Source organism: Psittacula echo (genome assembly GCF_963264785.1).
Source record: "Psittacula echo genome assembly, chromosome: 1".
NCBI lineage: Eukaryota > Metazoa > Chordata > Aves > Psittaciformes > Psittacidae > Psittacula > Psittacula echo.
In genome coordinates, this window is record NC_137735.1 from 91,955,922 (window position 1) to 91,978,648 (window position 22,727).

General features: G+C 39.5%; 1 protein-coding gene across 3 annotated transcripts in view; it reads right to left on the reverse strand.

The window, feature by feature from the left end:
- Positions 1–961: 961 nt before the first annotated feature.
- Positions 962–22,727, reverse strand: part of TXNRD1 (thioredoxin reductase 1) — a 28,366-nt gene continuing 6,600 nt past the window's right edge. For all 3 annotated transcript variants that reach the window (XM_080629379.1, XM_080629378.1, XM_080629377.1), the window contains 10 exons: positions 22,145–22,287; positions 21,901–22,016; positions 18,859–19,084; positions 17,062–17,154; positions 15,426–15,502; positions 13,594–13,750; positions 10,699–10,806; positions 8,384–8,479; positions 5,909–6,043; positions 962–2,706 (listed from right to left, as the gene is read on the reverse strand). In XM_080629379.1, coding sequence (XP_080485505.1) covers positions 2,644–2,706; positions 5,909–6,043; positions 8,384–8,479; positions 10,699–10,806; positions 13,594–13,750; positions 15,426–15,502; positions 17,062–17,154; positions 18,859–19,084; positions 21,901–22,016; positions 22,145–22,287 — 1,214 coding nt within the window. In that variant the 3' untranslated portion in view covers positions 962–2,643. The remainder of the gene's footprint in view (positions 2,707–5,908; positions 6,044–8,383; positions 8,480–10,698; positions 10,807–13,593; positions 13,751–15,425; positions 15,503–17,061; positions 17,155–18,858; positions 19,085–21,900; positions 22,017–22,144; positions 22,288–22,727) is intronic.

Here is a 22,727-nt window from a genome sequence, read left to right on the forward strand (position 1 = left end):
GAAAGTTCAGATTGCTCCAACAACTCACACCAGGGGGGAGAGGTAAAAAGGGAATGATCAGTGGCGATGGGGTTCCTTAAAAAGAAAAAAAGCAGGAGAATTAAAAACCAATTTTTGAGCTGTCCGTGAAGTTCTAACTCCCTGCTAAAGTTGGTGAAATTTGCTGTCTGCATTTGCACCTGTAATTCCTTTGGATGATTCTCACTTCAACTTTGGTAAGTTCCAAAAAATGTTAATAACTAATGAATATGAGCTGAATATAAACACCCTTTAACTTAACAAATTTTCTAGTATATGCTTCCAAAGCACAGATTACCCAATGGATGATTAATTTGATGAAAGCATTAAATACTTTGCTTTGGTATTCAATACATCATCATGTGATGTTGTAATATACTATATATCATCATGCAAAGACAACACAGAAATACACACCTGAAAACGTTTTCCTTCTGAGAAATAAAAGCCCTACACAAGAAAAGACTCACAATTTTAAAATAAAAAATAAAAGTAACTAAATCCAACAATTACTGAACTACAAGCCACTAGGGCAAAAACACACGTTATTAATGATGACATGACCCACAGAAATGGATACATGTGGGTCCAACCTTGCAAAGCCAAGCTCATACACGTCTTTTAATCCTTACACTCCAGGATCTGACTTGTCTACAGGCTTGTTTGGAAATGCTGCTATTCATGTGCTTGAATTAGAGCAGCTGCCCAAACAGCTCAGGAACCCCTGAGTATTCAGGAGTTAAACCCTGAGTATTCAGGAGTTATATAGATGGCAAGCAGTGCAAATAGTGGAAGGCTGGTTTCCTGATTAGTTTCCTATTGTTAAGTATGCCCTTTTCAAAGGTTTAACATGCAAAAATAAAGCACATAACATAACCCCAAACCCTGCTTCTCAGAAATACCTACCTTTAAAATCCAGTGCAGCTGGGTTTATCAAGGTGTCCTCTTCTGGCCTTTAAAAATAAAAGCTGGCTTGCTGTCACCTGCTTGCTTTGCTTGGAAGAGGCATCAAAATGAGCACCTGTTTGTGCAAATATTCAATTTATTTAAGAAACTGGCCAGAAAACTGCTACCACAGACCATTCTTGATAACATACAAAACACGTTTAACAATCCTTCAGTTATGCATGAGCTTATAAAAATAACTTACAAGACTATTCTCAAAATCTCAGTAGAAATACATGAATTCATTAACCAGGTAGAAATCCCGGCATAAGGCACTCTGCCCAGAGGGCCAGAGAGCTCACCCTCTATTCACACTGCCCGCACTACTAAACTCCTGAGAACCATTTAACAAAAGTAACTCAAACCTTTCTGCTAAAAGGGAGAAATGAAAGACCAGATCAATAAGCTCATTCATTTCCATTAGAGAGAGGCATTTTTATCATTTCTTAATAAATATGTATGCAAGTTAACCCAACACAGGAGGAACATTCAGGAATCTGTTATTTCCCCATGGAAACCCGTTTTGAAAGTATTTTCTTCAATATAAATCAAAACACAAAGGGAACTAAACCCAGCTTTTAGGCTGTATCTACATAGAAGATTTTTCACTACAGGTTTTTGGAGGTTGGGCAGGAGGTTTGCTTGTTTGTTTGCTTTGGGGAGTGTTCTTTGGTTCATTGTTTTAATTCTACTGGCCCACTAATCTGAGGGGAAGTGTCAATACTGCTGTGTGCAAAGTGGCCAATTTAGACCTGGAATGATGCAACATATGATAGCTCACCCAGAAAGGAAGGGCTTATTCAGATTTAGTAAAGTTGCACAGAGCTCTTGGAAGCACAATTCATTCCACACTGGAATTGTGTCAGTTCCAAACTGTATTAATTATAATCACATAAGCTGCAAGATAAAGCTAAGAAGATCACATCTGTGTTATATGCATGGTTGCTACTTCCAGAGAGAAAAAAGGCAACTTTCTGTATAATGCAGCCGTAGTAAAAAGTATTTTCCTTCCTTACTAAGGAGAACATTTTCACAAATAAATAACTCTAAAATAAAAAGTCACAACTGAGTCAGTTCGAAGCCAAGAAATATGTTATTCTAAAAGGCACTAAACTCTCTTCCAAGGATGTTTTCTTCCATAGGATCAAACATGTAGATACAACTTCCCCTCCACAAGCATGTAAGCTGGTAAAACGCATGCTCATGAGGAGACCTTGCAACTGCTGTGTTATAACCTAAGCACACAGAGGCACTATACAACTATCTGAAGTTGTGGTCATTTTCTTGAGTCCAGAAGTTTTTTGTTCAAGTAAGAAACTAGAGAGGAATAAAACCAAACCAAAACAGTTGTGGTCCAGCTGTGCTAGCAGTTGTTCCATCACTGCCCACCAGACAATGCAGGCTTCAGGCTGTGACTTCATGAAAGCATTTAAATGCTCTGCTAAGCATCAGCTTGGCAGTCAATACTCCCATTGCATTGCTAATTGCCAGCCAATCACCGCAAGTGTCCAGCCCCCACAGTGCTCTTCTCCTTTGGATGATGCTTTGCTCAAGATCTACACATTTCCGCAGGAATGTCCAAGGACAACTTCTTCCAAAACCTTTCTTCTGAATTGCACAAGTCAGACACTGCGATGAAAGCCAGCCTCTGGCAATAACAAGAATGGGAGGTCTTTAGCCTCAGCATCCAGACAAAAGGGTATTTTCACCAGAACGCTTAGTCACGGTCAGGGTGGTGAATATCTGAAGAGAGAAAAAATAAAGAGAAGACTTTTAGTACGGCTAAAATGAATCCTTTTTTGGAAGATCAGCTTGCACTTAATGCTCAAAATCACTGTCATTTCTTCAGGTAATAAAATAGTAACAAACCCCACACATTTAAACTCCTTGCCACTGAAAAGCAAACATACAAATACCCTTTCTTCTGTCAATTTACTTTATGGCCTTCCTGTTACAGTGGAAAAGAAAGAATTAAGAAAATCACATGGCTTTATACCACCTTTTGTTTTAATGCTCCTAAGTTTTTACACTGGAAATGAGCTCACAAATAATAAACTCCACTCTTTACACCTAATGAGTAAGTGTCTTTATGGCTCAAAGATAACTTATTTGTAGGGGAACTGAAGTTAACCCAAGGCTACAGCATTTGGAGAGAACATAAATTTTGCCTCTGTACCTTTCTAGATATTACAGAAATGTGGAACTGATTGCTGATGTAGGTATTATGTCTGGGATCTGTATCCTCTGGACAATAGCTAAGAAAACACTCAGTAAATCTAGTTGGAAAAAGTCCCATCTTTACTGCTTTCAAGTCACATTAAGGAAAACAACATATTCAAGAATAATTATTGTAAAATTGAAAGGTATCAAAATTCAAGAAGAAGAATTCTACAAGAACTTGTTTAATATTAGAACTTCACCACGCAAATAATTGCATAGCTTTGCATAGATATAATATAGAAAGGAAAAAAGGAAATCAAACCCACTTCTATCCAAACAGTTCAGTTACAATAATTAGCTATCATCAAAGCCATTAGGAAGAATAAACTTAGCACAGAAGGAAGTACATACACATTTCAGTTATGCAAATAACACTGATGTATCTAAAGATAATGGGGATCTGAAAGCCCTACAGTTCTTCAAGTAGAAGCTTTGCTGCAGTAAGGCTGCCAGCAGCTCTTCAGAGAACATCAATAAATGATATACGTATTCCACTTTCTATAAGCAGGTAAAGCATTATGCACTAATCAGGAAGACAAATGCATGTCTAATATACATGGCAGAACAACAACAATATATTCAAACTATAGTGCAGAGCTTGAGACAGTGTTTCTAACTCTTCAGTTCTGATCCACAGACTGACAATGTACGGGAATCTCCATTTATTATTATTTCACTCTGAAAGACAAAGATTAAAAAGTGCAAAATTTATCTGCTTCCTTCTTGGCCTGACTACAAGCTCTGGGTGTGTTAGCCAGCCCAAGTGCCTGTAGGAACCATACAGCTCCCTAATTCTAGGAAGCCAGCTGGTAGTAATTTCGTAATTACTGGAAACATGAGGGTTTTGACAGATTTTGTCAGTTATTCAAATGAAGACAAAACCTTAGATCCAGTGGCTGGAAAGCCATCATTAGCTAACTTGAAGAATCATCCCAGCTTTCAGAAGACACTTTCTCTTCATCACAGATGGTCGATTACATACGCCTGTACTTCAAGCAACGCAGTACAGTCAAGGCTGAGAGGTAGTTCTCTGAAAGGCTGAGGTCCTACCAACTCTGTGCTTACAGTTATTTGTACTTTACCTAGCAAAAAATTCTGTTCAGAACTTGTTTTCTGCAGAATAAAATGCTGGTCAAATAAAAGAAGTGAAATTTGGATCCAATTTGTAAGCAGTGAGAAAAGGGACTCTCAGTCTTACAGTCTTCTAGTTGAATAATACCATGTTTCACAGGAGACTTTGTGCAACAAATTAGTACTTATGCCAGTGAAGAAGCCAGCATTTGACCCTGCAACACTCTCCCTTTCCTGCTCGGATCAGACTTCGTTTTCCTTATCTTTTACATGGCCTCAAGATAAAAATAATGCTGATAATACCCATCATTCTATTAATCCAGATATGTGCAGTCCTCACAGATTCCAAACAATTGAAAAGCATTTTTTAAAACCAAAGAATACCATGTTGCACTTTGATTTTTGTTTACTGCTGAAGAGATTAAATTAAGTAACAGGCATAAAAAAACCTTTTGAAGACTGGCACTAAAAAATGATTGCTGTTCCCTGGAGCTTTTAAACAGTGTATTTCTCCTGAGCCAATTTCTTCCTCCCCCACTCAAACAAATATGATTATCTGAAATTACCTCCCTAAATTATGTCTAATCATCATTCTATTCAGTTTCAATTTTAGCAGCTCAGATGTCCAGAATAATTTATGACTATCATCCTCTCTTCACACTGCATATGCTAATATCCCACTTGAGTTCACAGGTTTGAATGCCTCCCTCAGAGTTCCCCCTACACAGGGCCCCTGCTAACATAAGGACCTGCTACCCCTCTTTCAAGGGCTTCTAAGAACACCACTAGATGATACTACAGAAAAAACCCCACAAAACAGAATCTATATTGTGGATTCTTGGAAGATGATTCAGATCGTTAGCAGTCCATTCCATTAATGCCGTTCACATTCTATTGCTTATACTGTATCACTTTGAAACACAAGAGAAGTGGACATCACTTCTGTGGAGCAGCATCCTGGTGAACTCTTGCAACACATTGTAGCTAACACAGAGATTCTGTACGGAGATGTACAAAGGTCATAAAAAGTTTGCAGGGATCCTCAGCTAATATAAACTGGTCCTAATGCTACTAATATCAGTGGAGCATCTCAGACTGACACCTGGGAGGAGTTGTTCCCCACCCACTTCAGAAAATCAAGATCTTCATTAATGAGGAACAGCAAGATAAACACAAGAAGAAATGTTTTTGTGTGGCCTCATGTCTTCACTTCAAAAGTAAAGGAGAGAGCTTTAAAGGGGCAGAATAGAAAAATTGTCCCCTTCCAAGCACCAGTTTGTCAGCCTATTTTGAGCACACATATCTAAAAAATTAGCTTTGAGAACCACTTTAACTGAAAAGTATTTGAAGCCTTCATAAATGGATCTTTGAGTGGAAGGAAAATTCTGTACTTCCCAGCAGAGAGCGCACTGGATTAGGGAGACCATAAACATCCCACAAATGAGCACAGTAACAAAAAAAGTTTAAAATAATCCCAGATTAAACCCAAATGTTAGATTTCTAAATATTAAAACCAGATCCATTCCTGTCTTTACCTCTCCCCTGCCTTCCCCCAGACTGGGACTTTTTTAACAGAGTTCTGCTATTCAGATTTCCAGCACCTTACTCCAGAACATTAGAAAAGCTGGGCTATGAGGTGACCTCATATACTCACCTCTGCACACACGGGATGAATTCCTATGGTGCTGTCCAGCTGTTCTTTTGTGATCCCACATTTCATAGCAGCTGCAAACCCTTGGGTGACTTCTCCAGCATTTGGACCAAGGACATGGAAACCAATGACTCTCTCCTAAATATCAAAGATAACAAAATACAAGCACAGTCATGCATTCAGTTCTCTTTAGACAACATGTAAGGATTTCTTACTCGGACTATGTAATTTAATCAGCTCACAAAACATACCACAAATTAATGTAACCACACAAATGTGAACTATCAACTATTAGCACCAACAGATGGGAAATGGTGGGTATAATTTTGTTCTCTGAAAAGGAAAAGATTCAACTAAGAATCACCAACCAGCCTCCTTACAAAGTTTTGTGCAGAGGTCTTCCATTTACATCAGTGGCATACAAATTAAACACACACCATGTTCTATGCTTCATTATTGTGCATGTCCAAATTGCAAACCTGCATTTAAATTTTACTCGGGTAAGCAATTCCACTCATTCCCACAGGCTGCTTGCCTAAGTAAGGATGAGCACTTCACATAAAGTTTTGCAACAACAGGGCCAATGCTAGGTATGTATCTACTGAAGAACTTTCAGTCTGACAGGTGCTTATAGGAAAAGGCCACAAGCTGAAGTTCTGGGTAACCAGATGTGGCAAGAACTGTATTATAACTAAATTGATGTCTGCGCTGTGTTCGCTGTCATTAGGAGATAATATACCTAGAGACTGGCAAAACAAACTGAAAGACATCTATTCCATTACAAGGAAGATACTATTACTTCACACTTCTCATATCTATACCATTGTTAGATTGAAAGATACATCAAATTGCATGTATATCCTCAGCAAACACTCACCAGAACAAGGTGCACTGGCTTGACCTGCTTTTCTTAAGGAAAAGCTTGCTTCCCTACGAAAATCAAGTGTCTCTTAACAAATGCCAACTTCTGTGAGCTTTAGTGGCTTTCAGAGCATTAATCAGATTTTGCTGAGCATAGGTGTAGCCCAGTTGGGTATCAAGAGTTATCTGTTCATCCCACTAAACATTACATGCAAGAGAGTGTGGATATTCAGTATACACTGAAAGGTTATTTTTCTTTCAGTAAGCCTGAGGAATGAGATTTACACAGAGTTTATTTAAATAGGAAAAGCCATAATTGGGAAATAACTAAAATGGAATTATCCTTATTTTCCTTTAAAAATACGGACATATGTAAAAATGAAACCATAGCAATGAAACCAAGGTAACTGCAGTTTCAAATAGTTACTGAACTATTTTTCATTCAGGGTAACTTTCAATTCTACCCCTAGATGTTTAAACATGTTCCAAATTCTCAGGACAAGAAATGGAAACAAATTAATGGAACACTTTAAATCACCATTAAACCTTTTCATTTTCTTCAGTAACTCTGAATTAGGAACACAAACATGGGTTCTAAAGTAGCTTCTACACTAGTGCAGACTACTCCAGAAAGAGGCAAATCAGGCTTGAAAATCATACAGAATGGTGACACGCTGCTTAGAAAGACTGCAGGAAGATAAATGTGTATCTAACGATTAAAAAAAAACCACCACAAAAATAGGTAAAATAGATCAAAACCTTTTTTAGGACTGATAACTCTATGCCACTATCTTAACAGGAATACACTATATCATCAAATTATGCTTCACAGTAACTCATATGTTTAAAATCAATTGAATTTTTATTAAAAAGATGACGGTCATTCAGAGAGAGGCATACCAATTCTTTTAACCAATTAGTGACTCTGCCTGTGCTTCAGCAGGTATTGTACATTTCCACTGCCAGGAAATTTTATGCTAGTCCAAGGATAATCCTGGCATTATCACCTTAAATGAGATTTGTGCAGGCAAGATACATTAATCCTGTTAGAACGAGCTCAAGAGTTTTATAGACACGTGTGGATTTGCAGAAGTTACACCTTGTGATGGCTTCTGAGAGACCTCAATTTCAGAATCTCCCAGACAAGAATGTTTGTTCCAGTTTGGGGAGGAAGAATAAGATAAACTGATAAAACTTCTAAGCATTTTTACATGCATTGATTCACTCAATTTAAAAGCTAATGAACCATCTTAGGCTTATTTCTTATTTTTACACATGTGGAATATGTATCATATACCAACAGCAAAGGCAGAATTTTCTGCTTTACTAAGGGTCATTTTTGTATCAACAAAAGTATCCCTATAAATATTTATTATATTTCAAAAGGTAGGAAAAATTAAATTCATGTTAATTTGTTTAAAATAACCTATTTATAATTGTGGTACCAATAGTCCCTATGATGAACATATAGCTGCTCTTTTCCTTGGAACGAAAGATAGAATCATATAATCATAGAATATTTAGGGTTGGAAAGGACCTTAAGATCATCTAGTTCCAACCCCCCCGCCATGGGCAGGGACACCTCACACTAAACCATGCCACCCAAGATGCACTTACACTGTCTCGAATATTGCAAATTATCTTTGCGTAGCATTTGTTGTTGTCTCTGGATGGCACAGTCCATTCCAGTGGCCAGAAGTGACTATGGTACACCTGTAAATACAACACAGGTCAGAAAAACAGTTGAGTAATTTCACAGCAGAGAACATGATCTTCCAAAACCTGCCAGATTATCTTAAATAATGAGCCATGCACATAGCATTTGGAGTATCTGACATCAGGGTGAGACTCTTTCCCCTTGATGAATGCCAAAGGAAGCCTCTACGAAACAGGCACTAATGTCATTCAATAATTAAAAAAGAAGAAAAAAGCCATAAGGATATTACACTTCCAGAATGCAGTTCATCACGCTCTCATTAAACTAGACAATTACAAGCTTTCACAGTATCACAGTATGTTAGAGATTGGAAGGGACCTCAAAAGATCATCTAGTCCAATCCCCCTGCCAGAGCAGGAACACCTAGATAAGGTTACACAGGAATGTGTCCAGGCGGATTTTGAATGTCTCCAGAGAAGGAGACTCCACAACCTCCCTGGGCAGCCTGTTCCAGTGTTCTGTCACCCTCACTGAGAAGAAGTTTCTTCTCAAGTTTAAGTGGAACCTCTTGTGTTCCAGTTTGTACCCATTACCCCTTGTCCTATCATTGTTTGCCACTGAGAAGAGCCTGGCTCCATCCTCGTGACACTCCCCCTTTATATATTTATATACGCTAATAAGGTCACCCCTCAGTCTCCTCTTCTCCAAACTATAGAGACCCAGCTCCCTCAGTCTTTCCTCACAGAAGGCTGTATTGTGTCTGCTTCTACCTGGAACAAAGGCAAAGATATTTCTCAGAGCAGAAAAAGGGAAGAAATAGCCTCCGAGCCCGGGTTTAGGACAGATGAGATTATGTATCAGTGCAAAATGGAAAGCACATTAGAAAAACACCACCACATATTTCTGTCTGCCCCAAAAAGTATCACTAGTCAGATTCATAAATGCAGATAAGGCTTTCGCCCACCTGTACAGCATGTATCTCAGAAAATGATGGGGTGTTTTAAGGCACAGTTCTACCTGGAACTCCCAACAGCTCTCACTATAAGCTAATCTCAAATTGATTACTATTTGAAATAAATTTTTAATTGTTCACAATTCCAGTAAAAAATAAGTTCCTTCACAAACTAGCAGAGCCAGTTCAATGTTTTTCCTCATTAATGGGTTACAAAGCATTCATAAATATCACTATCTGAAACTGAAATTCATCAGATCTGAATGACAGATGCAACTCAATAATCCTACTGAAGCTTGCAAAAGCCAATATGGTGACATGACAAAAAGGTCAGAATAAACTGAGTAAGTTCTTAACCCTCTCTTAGGCACAAATGCTTCTGGATGCACATTTCGTAAAATGGCTTTGGAAATTCAAAGTGTGTTTTCTACAACGGAACCTCGTGTTTCACAATGTAACAGCAAGAATTTGACTTCGTTACAAAAATTTGAATGGGTATATACAAGCTTTGTGGGCAGAAAAGAATTTAAGCCTTTGCCCTGTAGTCAGGTTAATGATACTTGACACGCTGTCATTTGGAGTTATATTTACTTCTTTTCTCCACATTTCAATTCAAAAAATGTAATTGACAAAGCTAAGAGACAAGTTCTCAGCCTCATGAACCACAACTTACCTGTGTATTTCCCCAAATAATTCTCTCCAGGTGATCTCCATGGAGCACAAAAGTTCAGTTTGTTGTCAGACTCCCTCTCCTCATGCTTTCTGTAATTTCTGTACAGTGCTTTGTAAGAACAGCCTCAGGCACTAAGTGCTGACATATGCCTAATTTCACTCTTGACCAGCAATGCCAGTGAATTAGAAGGGATTACTCACATGAGTAAAATTATGCACATGCCTCCCTGTAGAGTCAAACAGGAAAAACTAGCATAACACTTAGCTTTATAAACTAAAAATCACCATGGCAAGGAATTTGCCACACTGTAGCTACAAAAAAGCTCCATTCACTTTGACATTAAAACCAATGCACTGCTTCCAGCACATACACAGCTTTAATTTGTCCTTAAGTACTTGCAGACACAAAGAAACTGCCTTCTATTTTTAAACCAAATATTCCACCTTCAAACCCTGTTTGCTAAAAATGGAACATATTTGCAATTAGAGCCATCGGAATTGGGGACTATTTTTACAACATAGGAAGATAAAAATGTACCTAGTCACCTCCTGGCTTACATCAGAGCACAGAATGCTGTTTGAATTGACTCTTGACGTTATTTTAAATTACAAATTGGGAACTTCAAATCCAGATGAATCTAAGGCATTTACCTCAATGTTTTCCTCCCCAAACTTCTCCACCGCAGCCTCTTCAGAATACCCACATGCTCCATACTCCAAAGGAGTGAATACAGTAGTTGGAACATTCACATAGTCACACTGTGTGGCATTTGAAACAAAACACAACACAACATCAGTAATAAAATCAGCACACTGGGTAAAAACTTAGCAGCCTGAAAGACAGCAAGGAAAGTTGGATCATTCATAATTCTTAAACAGAAAGACAATTTAAAGCCACACTGACATTATTATGCATAGATTAAAGGAAGAAAAAATCCAGTGCCCTTTTTAAAAACATATCAGATCGCAGATCAAACAGGAGATAAAAAGTAGACTGTTAACTGCTTCTACAAAGCACGCTATTTTTAGCTGGGGATGCTACAAAGAAACCACCACCATCCAAAACCCATAATCTTTTATATGAACTGTAGTCTAGGCAATAACAAAGAACAAAAGACATGAACCACAGCTATCTGGGGGCACAGCTAGAACTAGAGCTGACAGTGTGTGCCCAATCACATACCATGAAAGGCAAACACTGAACCTGACTTCACTGAGGCTTTAGAGTGTTCTAGAGGTTCCTTCTCTGGGCAACCTCCAGGCCTGACCACCCTCACTGTAAAGAAGTTTTCTCTTATGTTTGAAAGTTCCTTTGTTTTGGTTTTAATCCATTGCCTCCTGTCCTTGCACTTCATACTGTTAGAGAGAGCCTGGCTCCATCTTCTTTACTCTATATCATAAATATACATTGATATAAGAGCCCCAAAGCCATGCCTTCTGCAGTGTATAAAAATTCCCAGCTGACGCACCCTCTCCTCTTACGTCAGATGCTCCAGTCCCTTAATTATAGTCATGGCCCTTTGCTGGACTTGCCCTGTCCCTCCTGTACCGGGGAGCCCCAAACTGGACACAGAATCCACACTTGTTTCATCAGAGCCAAGAGGAGGAGTAAAAGTCACTCCACCTCTTCACCTGCTGGCAATGCTCTGCCAGGATGCATTTGCAGGATGCAGCCCAGGATGTCACTGGTCTTTGCCATGAGGGTACATTGCTGGCTCATGGTCAACTTGTTCTCCAGGCCTCCCTGAGGCTTCCTCTGCACAACTGCTTTCCAGCTGGTGGGTCCTCAGCCTATGCTGGTGCATGGGGTTACACCCCTGCCAGATGCAGGACTTCGCACATATCCTTTCTGAACTCCCCAAGATTCCTGACAGCCCATTGCTCCAGCCTGATGAGGTCCCTTTGAGTTGCAGCACAAACACTGGCTCCATCGTTCATTTACCCCCAGTTTTGTATCACCTGCAAACCTGCTGAGGGTGCACTTTATCTCATCATCCAAATCATTAATGAAGATGCTAAACAGTACTGGACCAAGTATCCAACTCTGTGGCGTGCCACTAGTGACTGGCCTTCAGCTGGTCTTTATAATGCTGGTCACAGCCCTTTAAACCTGGAAGTTCAGCCAGTTCTTAATGCACCTCACTGCCTACTTATCTCGCCTGTACTTCATTAGTTTGTCTACGAGAATGTTGTGGAGACACTGCCAGAAGTCTTTACCTGAGTCAAAGTAAAGAACATCCACTGCTATCCCCATATCCAGCCAATTAGTCATTCTGCCATAGCAGACTAGCAGGCTGATCAGCTCCATTTCATTTCTAGTAATTTTAATTTCTACGGATTTCAACTCTAATTACTTCCTTTGTGACTAGGGATCAACTGAGATGCTACTTACTATTCTTTCCCACCTATCTGTAACACTTCATTATGTTTCGTACAATCACCCTTTCCGGAATTGTTACAACAGCAATGTAAGACAGGTTCCTATCTAAGTAATTACTCATTTCTTGGATTCACAAAGAGATGATGTTTTCTTTGGCAGCGTAAGGATTTTCATACCTTGAGAGACAGTTATCTGGCATAAAATGCAAATTAAGACATATCCATAGTATTGCAGCAGGAAAAAATCTGGCTCCAGCTTAAACTTTGCCCGGCTGACGTAATGACATTAGGCACACTGATGCAGGATTCTGTTAACGCAATACCTGCCAGCCTAAAATAAACAATCAAGCTCTAAATCTGGCCAACAGCTGAACTTGATATGAACACAGCAGACTCTAAAAGAGGAAAACCTTTATGCTCATGCCTTCTGGCTAGGATGGTAAAACAAGCTCTCACATCAGTGGTGCCCAGATAACAGTTCTTTAAAGGCACTCTCCCACCAGCATAAAGTTAAGGTGTAAATGAGTACCCATGTGACTCCCATTTGGACTAGCATAACTCGATTGAAACCTACAATTGCACTGGTATGAAACAAACACTGAATTGATGAATTCAACTTCTCAGGTATAAATACCTGCTGACTTATTGGTACATTTCATCTTCCTTTGTGTCCACATTCAATTATAAGCAGAACTATATACTCTATTGAAAACACATGGATGAGAACTGAAAAAAATTAGTGGCAATAACACTGAAAATTAAAAGCATCACAAATCCCCACTGCACACTATTTAGAGACTGTACGTAGGTTTAGTAGACTGCCTATGAATTAGAGTTAAAGCATTTAGTGGGACGGCAATGACTGCTGACTTCTAGGGAAGGCGGTAGAGTTAAAAACAAGTTAAACGATCTCAGGTAATTTTATTACTCAAAGAAAAATAAAGCCTCTTCATAGGAAAAAAGAGACTACTGCTTAATCCGTATTAATTTCTTCCTACTCAATTAGCAGAACATATCTGCAGCAATATCTTTGCAAGGGGAAAATTAAAGTGATCACCAAAGCTAATCCTTAAAAGCCTATTGAGTTTTCCATAAACAAGCAGACTTGAACACTGCACTTAGAAGTCCTAGAGCAATGACAGCATTTTGTGGCAATTAGGTCCTTACCTTAGTGGTTGCTCCAGCATAAAGCCTTCGAACTAACAATCTCCCTGCCTGGATTGCCACTGGCGTGAGCTCAAGCTTGTCCTGCAGTATATCTCCAATTGCATAGATATATGGCACGTTTGTTTGCTCCTTATCGTTGACAGGAATTTTTCCTGTTCTGTAATTTGAATTAACAAGAAAAACGGTCTAAATGTTCTGCTGTGAAGACTGGAGGTATAAGTAACCTCCAGTTAGGAGTTAGGCCCTATAGCTTTAAGAGAAAGCTATGTATCTGAAGCATGAAGGAGAGAAGTCACATTCTCAGTCTTACAAACTTGGGCAAGAACGTAAAGCAGTGCAAATTTGACCAAAACTACAGGAATCTACACACTGGTATAAGGCAGTAGCCTGTGAAGTTGCAATTAATCTTCTGAATCAATTCTCTGGTGAGGTATAAATCCTCTCCTCAAACACCCCCCACTATCAGTCGAGCTGTGTACTGGCAGCCCTGAGGAATGACAAGAAGAGACATTCTCCTGCTCGAGCTGTAGGACGAAAGAATTTCTCCACCACTGAAACTCCAGTCCAGCAGCTGAAGCAGTTTCTATCAACTTACACTTCAGGCTTCTACACAAAGACAGGTCCAGCTGTTAGACACCCTACTTAAGGGACAGCCACCAGCTTTTTTAGCTATAAGTGTGCTGACCTAATGGAAGTTTTTAATTATTAATATTTCCTACTTCGTTAATAAATGAGATAGTTCAGTAACCTCTGCAGGGAACACATGTAACAGGGAAACCTAATCAGACAGGCACAGAAGCAGTCACACAGTTACATAATGGACCAGAAGCAATTCCTGTATTAAAATGCAACTTCCTCAATTTTGCTTTTGTTAACAAACATATGGTTTATGCTAATAATTTTATAGTTCATTCTATTAAGCTAGTAATAGGTGTCCTGATGTCAGAAAGGTGTATACTGTAATACAAGACAACATGGGTCTGCCAATTCTAAGTGGACAAAAATACCCACTTCAGAACATCTCAACAGTTCCCTTCAGCAACATCAGTCCTTGTGTTCATATATAAGCTGCTCTACACTGTTTTCCCATAGACTACCAAATCCAGTTCATGGTTCTGTGTCATCTTTTCTTCAAAGGGAAGATCATCTAGGCCTCACTTGCCTAGAAGATGTTTTAGTTACTAATACTGAAAGTTTTACAGATAGCTCCACTCCCTGGTGCAACAGCCTCACTACACTGAACATAAAATGCTCCTTTAAAGGAGACGGATAGTTCCCAAAGCTTGCTCTAAGACAAGAACTAAACTCCTCCAAAACCTAAAACACATCACAAACTCCAACTGTGAGTTTAAGTAACGCTACTTTGACCTTGTATTTCAAAATAAACACATAATAGCATTTTCATTAAAGTATAAAGAAATCCCACCACACCAAAAGCCTGTATGAATGAACAGATCTCTGCCACAAGAAATAGTAGAGACAAAACCAAGGAGGCGGGATTAAGAGACCACAAGGAACAACTGACAGATTCTAGAAAGCCCTGTTACTGAAAGAAGCTGAAACTGCCCTGTGAGCCTGGACAGAATGGAACAGATGCTTTTGACTCCCAGCATTTAGGAATTAATATTTCAGTATCAAAAAAGCAAACATGGCAGTACTATGGCAGAAAATGCAGCCACCTGCGACACAGTCTCCTATCCAAGACTATGCAAACAGGAAACAAATTTTTCCTCAAAGCATCTGAATGTCTATGCACCAGTACCATTGCACCAGTACCACTGCAACAGTGACACAAGCTCAGCAGTGAGTGGTATACAGACATCCGTTCTTACTTTTCATTGATAATCACTCCAACTTTGTCCAAACCAATTTTCCTTGTGCATGCATCTCTTCCAATTGCTAGCAGCACCTGCAAAACAGCAATGCCTGTTACTGAGTTTTTAAAACCTCAAAAGTGCATTATTTTCATGTGGCTATTATCTTCATTATATACTAAGGATTAGTATCTAAGGCTTGGTCACATTAAAGATGAGTATGCTTATGACCCATTGTACGTTCACAGACTTCAAGACAAGCCACACCACCACCATGACTTAACAATACCAGGTTTTAATGAGAAGATTAAATACAGCCAAAAAGCTTTTCCTGGAAAAATACCCTAAGAGTATTCTAAACAAATTGGTTAGGGTCAGATTCTTTATTTCCTCGAACTTTTGTACCATTGTGGTATTCCAGAACAGGTAACCCCAAAATGCTCTATAAGGAAGGGTCTCTCAGCCAAGTCACTGCCAAAGTGTTGAATATTATTTGAACATTTGCTCAGAATGATGACAGACCAGGTCAGATTCTTATCCATCCTGTCACCTTGGCTACCTTAACAAGCAAAACTAGTTCTAGCCTATACCATCACAAGGAAAACTGTTATGTGCTTTGCAGGCTTGAACAACTGCACAGGTAACTAAGAACTGCACTGAAGGATTCAGAGGTCTGTGTCAAGTCTTTTAGATAACAAAGTACACCAGATCTTCAGAGCTGAAGGTCTTAAATGCATCCAACACAGCTCATGGCTTCTATGAGGAATGACAGCATTTCAGTAAATAACAAACCAGATGTTTCTTTAACGAAAAAGATTTGCTAGCTAAAAAGCTTTCACTACTATGGACCAGGAAAAATAGTAATGCAACACTATGCAACAGCACTGCTGTTATTGTAAACTTTCTCATAATACTGGCCCTTAGATGCACTGAGACATGTCCTTGTTTTGGGATGACTGGTGCCCTACACAGGTAAATGAGGTCACTGGCACATAGTATTTGCAATCCAAAATCCCAGGCTCACAAATGTTTATCTTTATGTTTTATGCATATTTCCAAATAATTTATTTACATCTTACTTTATTCTTCCTTTCATCATCAAGGCCTATGAGAATGAGGGGGGTGAGGGGTGATGGAAACAGTTAATCACTTATAATGACATCCCTGCCTGCTCCAATTTTACTGTTTTAAAGTGTGCCAGGAAGCTGCCTGCCTGACTTGCCACAGGGCCTTAGTTGTTTTAATGAAGATGCTGTGTCAACAACAGGTCTTAAGAAGCCATGACAGCTGTTTATTTAACTCTTGCATGGACCATTGTTTTGTGCTAACTCTAGAACATGCCTTAGTTACTATGAAAGCCATTATAAATCATTACTTATGTTTTATGATAAATATCCCACTGGGGAAAAATCCTGCAACTGATTTCACATGACCAAGCTCGTCTACATGCCTAAGCTACGAAACAGATCTCAAAAGCATCCAAGTGATCCAGTGCCCATGGATTCTGGGACTTTTGTCATATTAATTACCCATGAATTGTGTCCAATTAGCATACTGTAATGATTAAAATCTAAACTATGGATAAAAACATCCCACAAAAATCTCAGCCTTAAATGGACATTTTTCATTCTTTATGTTTATAGACAGGACTCACAGTATTGTATTCCCCTTCAATTATTTCATCCCCCTTTGTGGACTTGGATGTAACTTTCAATATTCCAGGAGTTCCTTCCTTAATCTGCTCAACCTACAACGTTGTGTTGGGGAGGGGAGAGTGGGATGGGGGGAGAGATGACAGGAAAAAAGGAAAAAAGGGTTTAGTTTCAAACAAATATATGCAAATGTATCTTTCTGAAGCTATACAGGTGAGTTATATTTTGTCCTCATTACTACTGTCCTCAGCTACAGTCATTCCCTTACCCTCCCCCAGCAAACAGAAAGGTGCCCACAAGCTTCCTAGAGCTGGCTGTACATGTAAGAGACATGCAAATGTGCAACACAATTCTGGGAAATTTTAGTGTTCATTCTACAGATGAAAAAGTACTTTTCAACGACCTCCCTAGTTCCTGCCTCATATCCAGTATTTAGAGACAGAAAAAGCAAAGTTTCTGACAAAGTTCTAGTTTTCCCTGTCCTTTCTATATTTTTAATTTAAAAAAGCCTTCTGTGCCATCCTACTGACTTTAAAGGATCACTGTTTTAAATGGCTCTTGTTCAGAGGCAGCATTATTTATAATAATTAATTTTCTGTCTTCAAACATCCCAAGGAAAGGTTTTAATAAGCACAATATGCAAAATTTCAAAACAGTGTTTGAAAGAGACAAGAAGACCTACTGAAAACACACCCAGCAATTTAAGTTTATGGATATTCTCAACTAGAAACAAGGCCACATATTTTATTCCCATTGAAATCAAAGTCATGTAGTGAAGGGACAGGGTAAAACACACAAAAGTGCATTTTGTGACTAGGGTGAGGGACTGCTTTTTGCAGGGTGCACCTGGAGAAGCCCACCTGCCAGTTAGTTGAAATGATCTGCACATAAAAAGGCTTCCTTCTTTCTCATCCCCCATTAGAGCCTACGAAAAGCTATGTCTGGAAGAAAAGCTAGATAATTATCCTTGCTTTTCACACATCATGGGATTTCTGCAATGTAAACATGCATCAAACCAAAGTCCCTTGAAACATTCACTTTCACACTCGGAGATGGCTGGACCCAAAGCGTGGCAACTGGCAAGAGCATTTTTTAAGCTCCCATTGATAGTGGTAAGGGCAAAAACGAACAGCCCGCACTCAATTTAATGATTTAATCCCCAAAGCATTAAACTCTGTTGCACACTGGCTTAATACCAAATTGAAAATGGCTTAATACATTATTTTCCATTTCATAATAATTGAGCACTAATTAATGTGAAAAGACATTAAGAAAAATAAGCACCCTCTGAAGTCTTTGATAAGGCAATTTTACATTAGAAAAGCTCCAGAACTTATCTAATCTGCTTTTCAAACTAAATTTGCCTATACATAACTAGCTGCACAAGTACTCCTACCACATTCAACAAAAACTGAGCAAGTATTTAATTACTCTGCCAAGTAAAGTATACAGATGGATACTCCTAAACCCCATTTACTTCTCTGAATAGCCCATGGGTCCTGGGCACATAAGCAGTATTTGCTGGCTCAGAATTTGAGAACCAGCATGAAAGATATGACTATTTGTGATGCACTGGCCCTGATCTTACAGGGAATTATATATTTGCTTAACTCTGAGCCTGCAAGAATTCTCACAGATTTCAGGACAACTTCTGAATTTAAGTATATTCAACATTTGCAGGACCACAATACGCAGGAGTAACAAAGTTTTGAATGCAACATATACTAATTCATCTAATAAAAGCAATGAAGTCTGAAATCTCACAAAGATACAAAGTCATGTGACACTTTGGAGCCTACCTTGATCGGCACAAACTCCCTAATAAAGTTGATTCCATGTTCTTCCATATATTCGCCAATTTTGTTTGCCATATCCTGGTCAAATCCTCTTAAGAGAATGGATCTCACCATTACAGTGACATCTAATCCAACACCGGCAAGGAATCCTGCACATTCCAAGGCAACATAGGAAGCTCCAACCACCAGGGTTTTCCCTGGACAGTAAGGCAGAGAGAAAAGATCATCACTGGAAAAAAAGGAAGAAGGGGAAAAAAAAAGAGAAGAAAATTAGAGACACCCAGAAGGATGTATGGTGCTTCCTATTTATCTAATTTCTTTTCTGTAAGAATAAGACTTCATTCCTCTTCCCGCTCACTAAACAAACCAAAGAATTTAATTTGGGGGGAATTCAGCTGGAATACAATATTAGTACATGCCAAATTAGAAAGTTCTAATTGGGAGTACACACACACACCAAAAAAAAGGAGTACGAAAATTTTCCATCACCACAAAAATTGTCCTTTTTTTTTTCCCCAGAAACTTAGGACAAATTGTTAAAAAAAGGTAGGTTGGTTTCCTTGGGTTTTTTGAATGTGAATCTTGTTTCAGATATATCTTCCTGCAAATTTTAGCTCCTAAGAGCTAAAAGGAAGAGGAAGGGGTTCACCTTTATGGTAAAAATACCATCTTCACTTCTTTGAAGACTTATCCTTTTGCAAAAGCATTATAAACAGTACCAAATGGCTCAATGTCCGTCTGGAGACCAGTAACGAGTGGTGTCCCTCAGGGATCGGTGTTGGGACCGGTCTCATTCAACATCTTTGTTGGTGACGTGGACAGTGGGATTGAGTGCGCCCTCAGCAAGTTTGCTGATGACACCAAGCTGTGTGGTTCGGTTGATACGCCGGAGGGACTGAATGCCATCCACAAGGAACTTGACGCACGTGTGAGGTGGGCTGATGCCAACCTCATGAAGTTTAACCATGCCAAGTGCAAGGTCCTATACCTGGGTCAGAGCAATCCCAGGCACGAATACAGGTTGGGCAGAGAAGAGATTCAGAGCAGCCCTGTGGAGAAGGACTTGGGGGTGTTGGTTGATGAGAAAATGAACATGAGCCAGCTGCAGTGTGCACTCGCAGCACAGAAAGCTGCACCAAAAGGAGCGTGTCAAGGGAGGTGATCCTGCCTCTCTACTTTGCTCTCGTGAGACCTCACTTGGAGTATTGTGTGCAGTTCTGGTGTCCTCAACATAAAAAGGACATGGAACTGTTGGAACAAGTCCAGAGGAGGGCCACGAGGATGATCAGGGGACTGGAGCACCTCCTGTATGAAGACAGGCTGAGAAAGTCGGGGCTGTTCAGCCTGGGGAAGAGAAGGCTGCGTGGAGACCTCATAGCAGCCTTCCAGTATCTGAAGGGGGGCTATAAGGATGCTGGGAAGGGACTATTCATTAGGGACTGTAGTGACAGGACAAGGGGTAATGGGTTAAAACTTAAACAGGGGAAGTTTAGATTGTATATAAGGAAGAAATTCTTTACTGTTAGGGTGGTGGGGCACTGGAATGGGCTGCCCAGGGAAGTTGTGAATGCTCCATCCCTGACGGTGTTCAAGGCCAGGTTGGACAGAGCCTTGGGTAGCATGGTTTAGTGTGAGGTGTCCCTGCCCATGGCAGGGGGGTTGGAACTAGATGATCTTAAGGTCCTTTCCAACCCTAACTATTCTATGATTCTAAATATATACAAACAATAAAACAAACGAATGCAAGCCACAGTAACAGGCAGAGACAGAAGTACGAAATTGTGGAAAACATGTTTTATGTGCTTGCTTTCCATTTCTTTCAACTGCTTCAACAAGCTACGTCAGTTCTACCATGCTTTGGGCCTAGACTATAAAGCCAGGGCTTCTCAATGAAGCAGGGACTCATGGAGGCATCAAGCTTGCTCAGCAGGTATTTAAGCAGAGGTTTGCAATGCAGTTCTCCAAAAATTTCAATCTAAACCAAGTGTCTCTTCTCAGCTCACAACAGCAAAGGCTAAACAAAGATGCTCTCTGCAATGCTGTAGTGGAATAAAATGTGATTGTGTAATTAAAGGCTACATAAGAGTTCCTATCCTGCAGGGAACCCAGGAATGATCACACAGACTGTCTCAATCTGATAGTCTTTAACTCCTGCATTTCTGACTCTTTGGCTTTAATGCTTTTCAAGCACTACTTTGCAGGCAACATGTATTATCTGTTACCTTTAATTTCAGCACTACCTATTAGAAGGGAAACATACAACATGATGTTTTAATTTCACAGGGATTATGCTAGTTATTTATTTCACTGCTACAGGTTTACAAGCCTGTAATTCCAATTTCTGATTCTGCATTAAGCAGCTTAAAAGTTAATCTGATACGAAAACACATTCAGTCTGCACATCGCTCTTTTTTTGTCAAAATTGTGCTAGAATTGTTTGGCCTTAACAATTAAGCAGACATTTGAGACCAGTTTTCCCAAAAGCTGAATTAACTTCCCTAAGCAACTGGAAAAAAGGCTGGGTTGAGTTTCAAGACTGCCCCAATGCATAAAGACAGATACAGTTCTGCTGGCTTCACAATATCCACTGCTTTGCAACTCTCACTTTCCTTGGTGTTTGAGCAGGGAGATTTCTTCCAAGCAGACTGTGCTCTTCATTATCAAAAAAACCTTCAGTATGGGAACTGAAAGGCCATAAGGAACAGAGAGGAAGTGGGTGTATGGGTAACTGGGATAGAGCTGATGAGTTAGTTTTGTAATGGACAGGCACATGATTCATGCTGTTCTCAGTTACTGCTATTATCGGTCAGAGACAGAACCATCCTGGCCAGCCACCCACAATCCTGTGGCATCTACAAGACACCAGTATTTTCTGTACCTTAAAATCTGTCTATGGCTGTTCTCCTGCGCTTACTTTCCCCTAAGAAAAAGTTACATAGGAAAGAAAAGCAGAAACCAAGCAGCCCTGCTCATGCTTCACTACTTTCTCTTACAGGTAAAGCATTTACACATGGTGAATGACTTCATACTCCTCCCTGGTATTACCTGCTAATGCAGTATTCCTTGTCTCCAGGTATATCCAGGTATCGTGGTCGTTCACCAGTGGCAATGAGAAATCTCTCAGCTGTGTACAGCTTCTCAACTCCTCTTTTATTTGTTGCCTGTGAACAAAGTATTAGTCCAAAGTGAGTATTTCACAGTCCTACCAGAGGAAAAATTATTCTATTTTAAAAGCATTTCTACTCATAAAATACTACAGGAAGACCCAGCAAACATGGTTAAGGAGTACCTTAACTGTGTGTGGTCCGACAAATTCTCCATATGCATTCTCGTATGTGACTTTTTTCTCTCTCAGTGCAACCCGATAGCCCCAGTTCAGTGAACCAATGTAATTCTGCACAGATTCTGTCATAGTCATCCAGTTGTGTTTGACTGTTAGAAACAAAAGAGAAAGGTTCACCTTTCAGTTTTCTTTTCAGTTCTTTTTCTCATACGGATTTTTTTCATGACCCAGTCACCTTTGTCTTACATTTTTTTTTTCCAAGGTAACTACTGAAATTCAAATAATTACACCAGTGTAGACAACATGAGAGGTCACAGTGGAACAGATATGACATAAGCCATCAAAAATTAGACTTACTGCATTATCTATAGTTTTCTATTGACACATGCATATTAGAGCCAATATAAGGTAAAATTCATCTTCTTATATAGCAGTGACAGCGACTGAGGGCAGGGAAAAGAAATCCTTGCCTGCAATTATCAGGAAGCTTTAACAGTGGACATTCTGGGGTACTCCCTTAGATGTTGTGTTACATTTAGAAATAAAGTAATACCTTACTGCTTTTATTCACACAGCAATCTTACCAAAT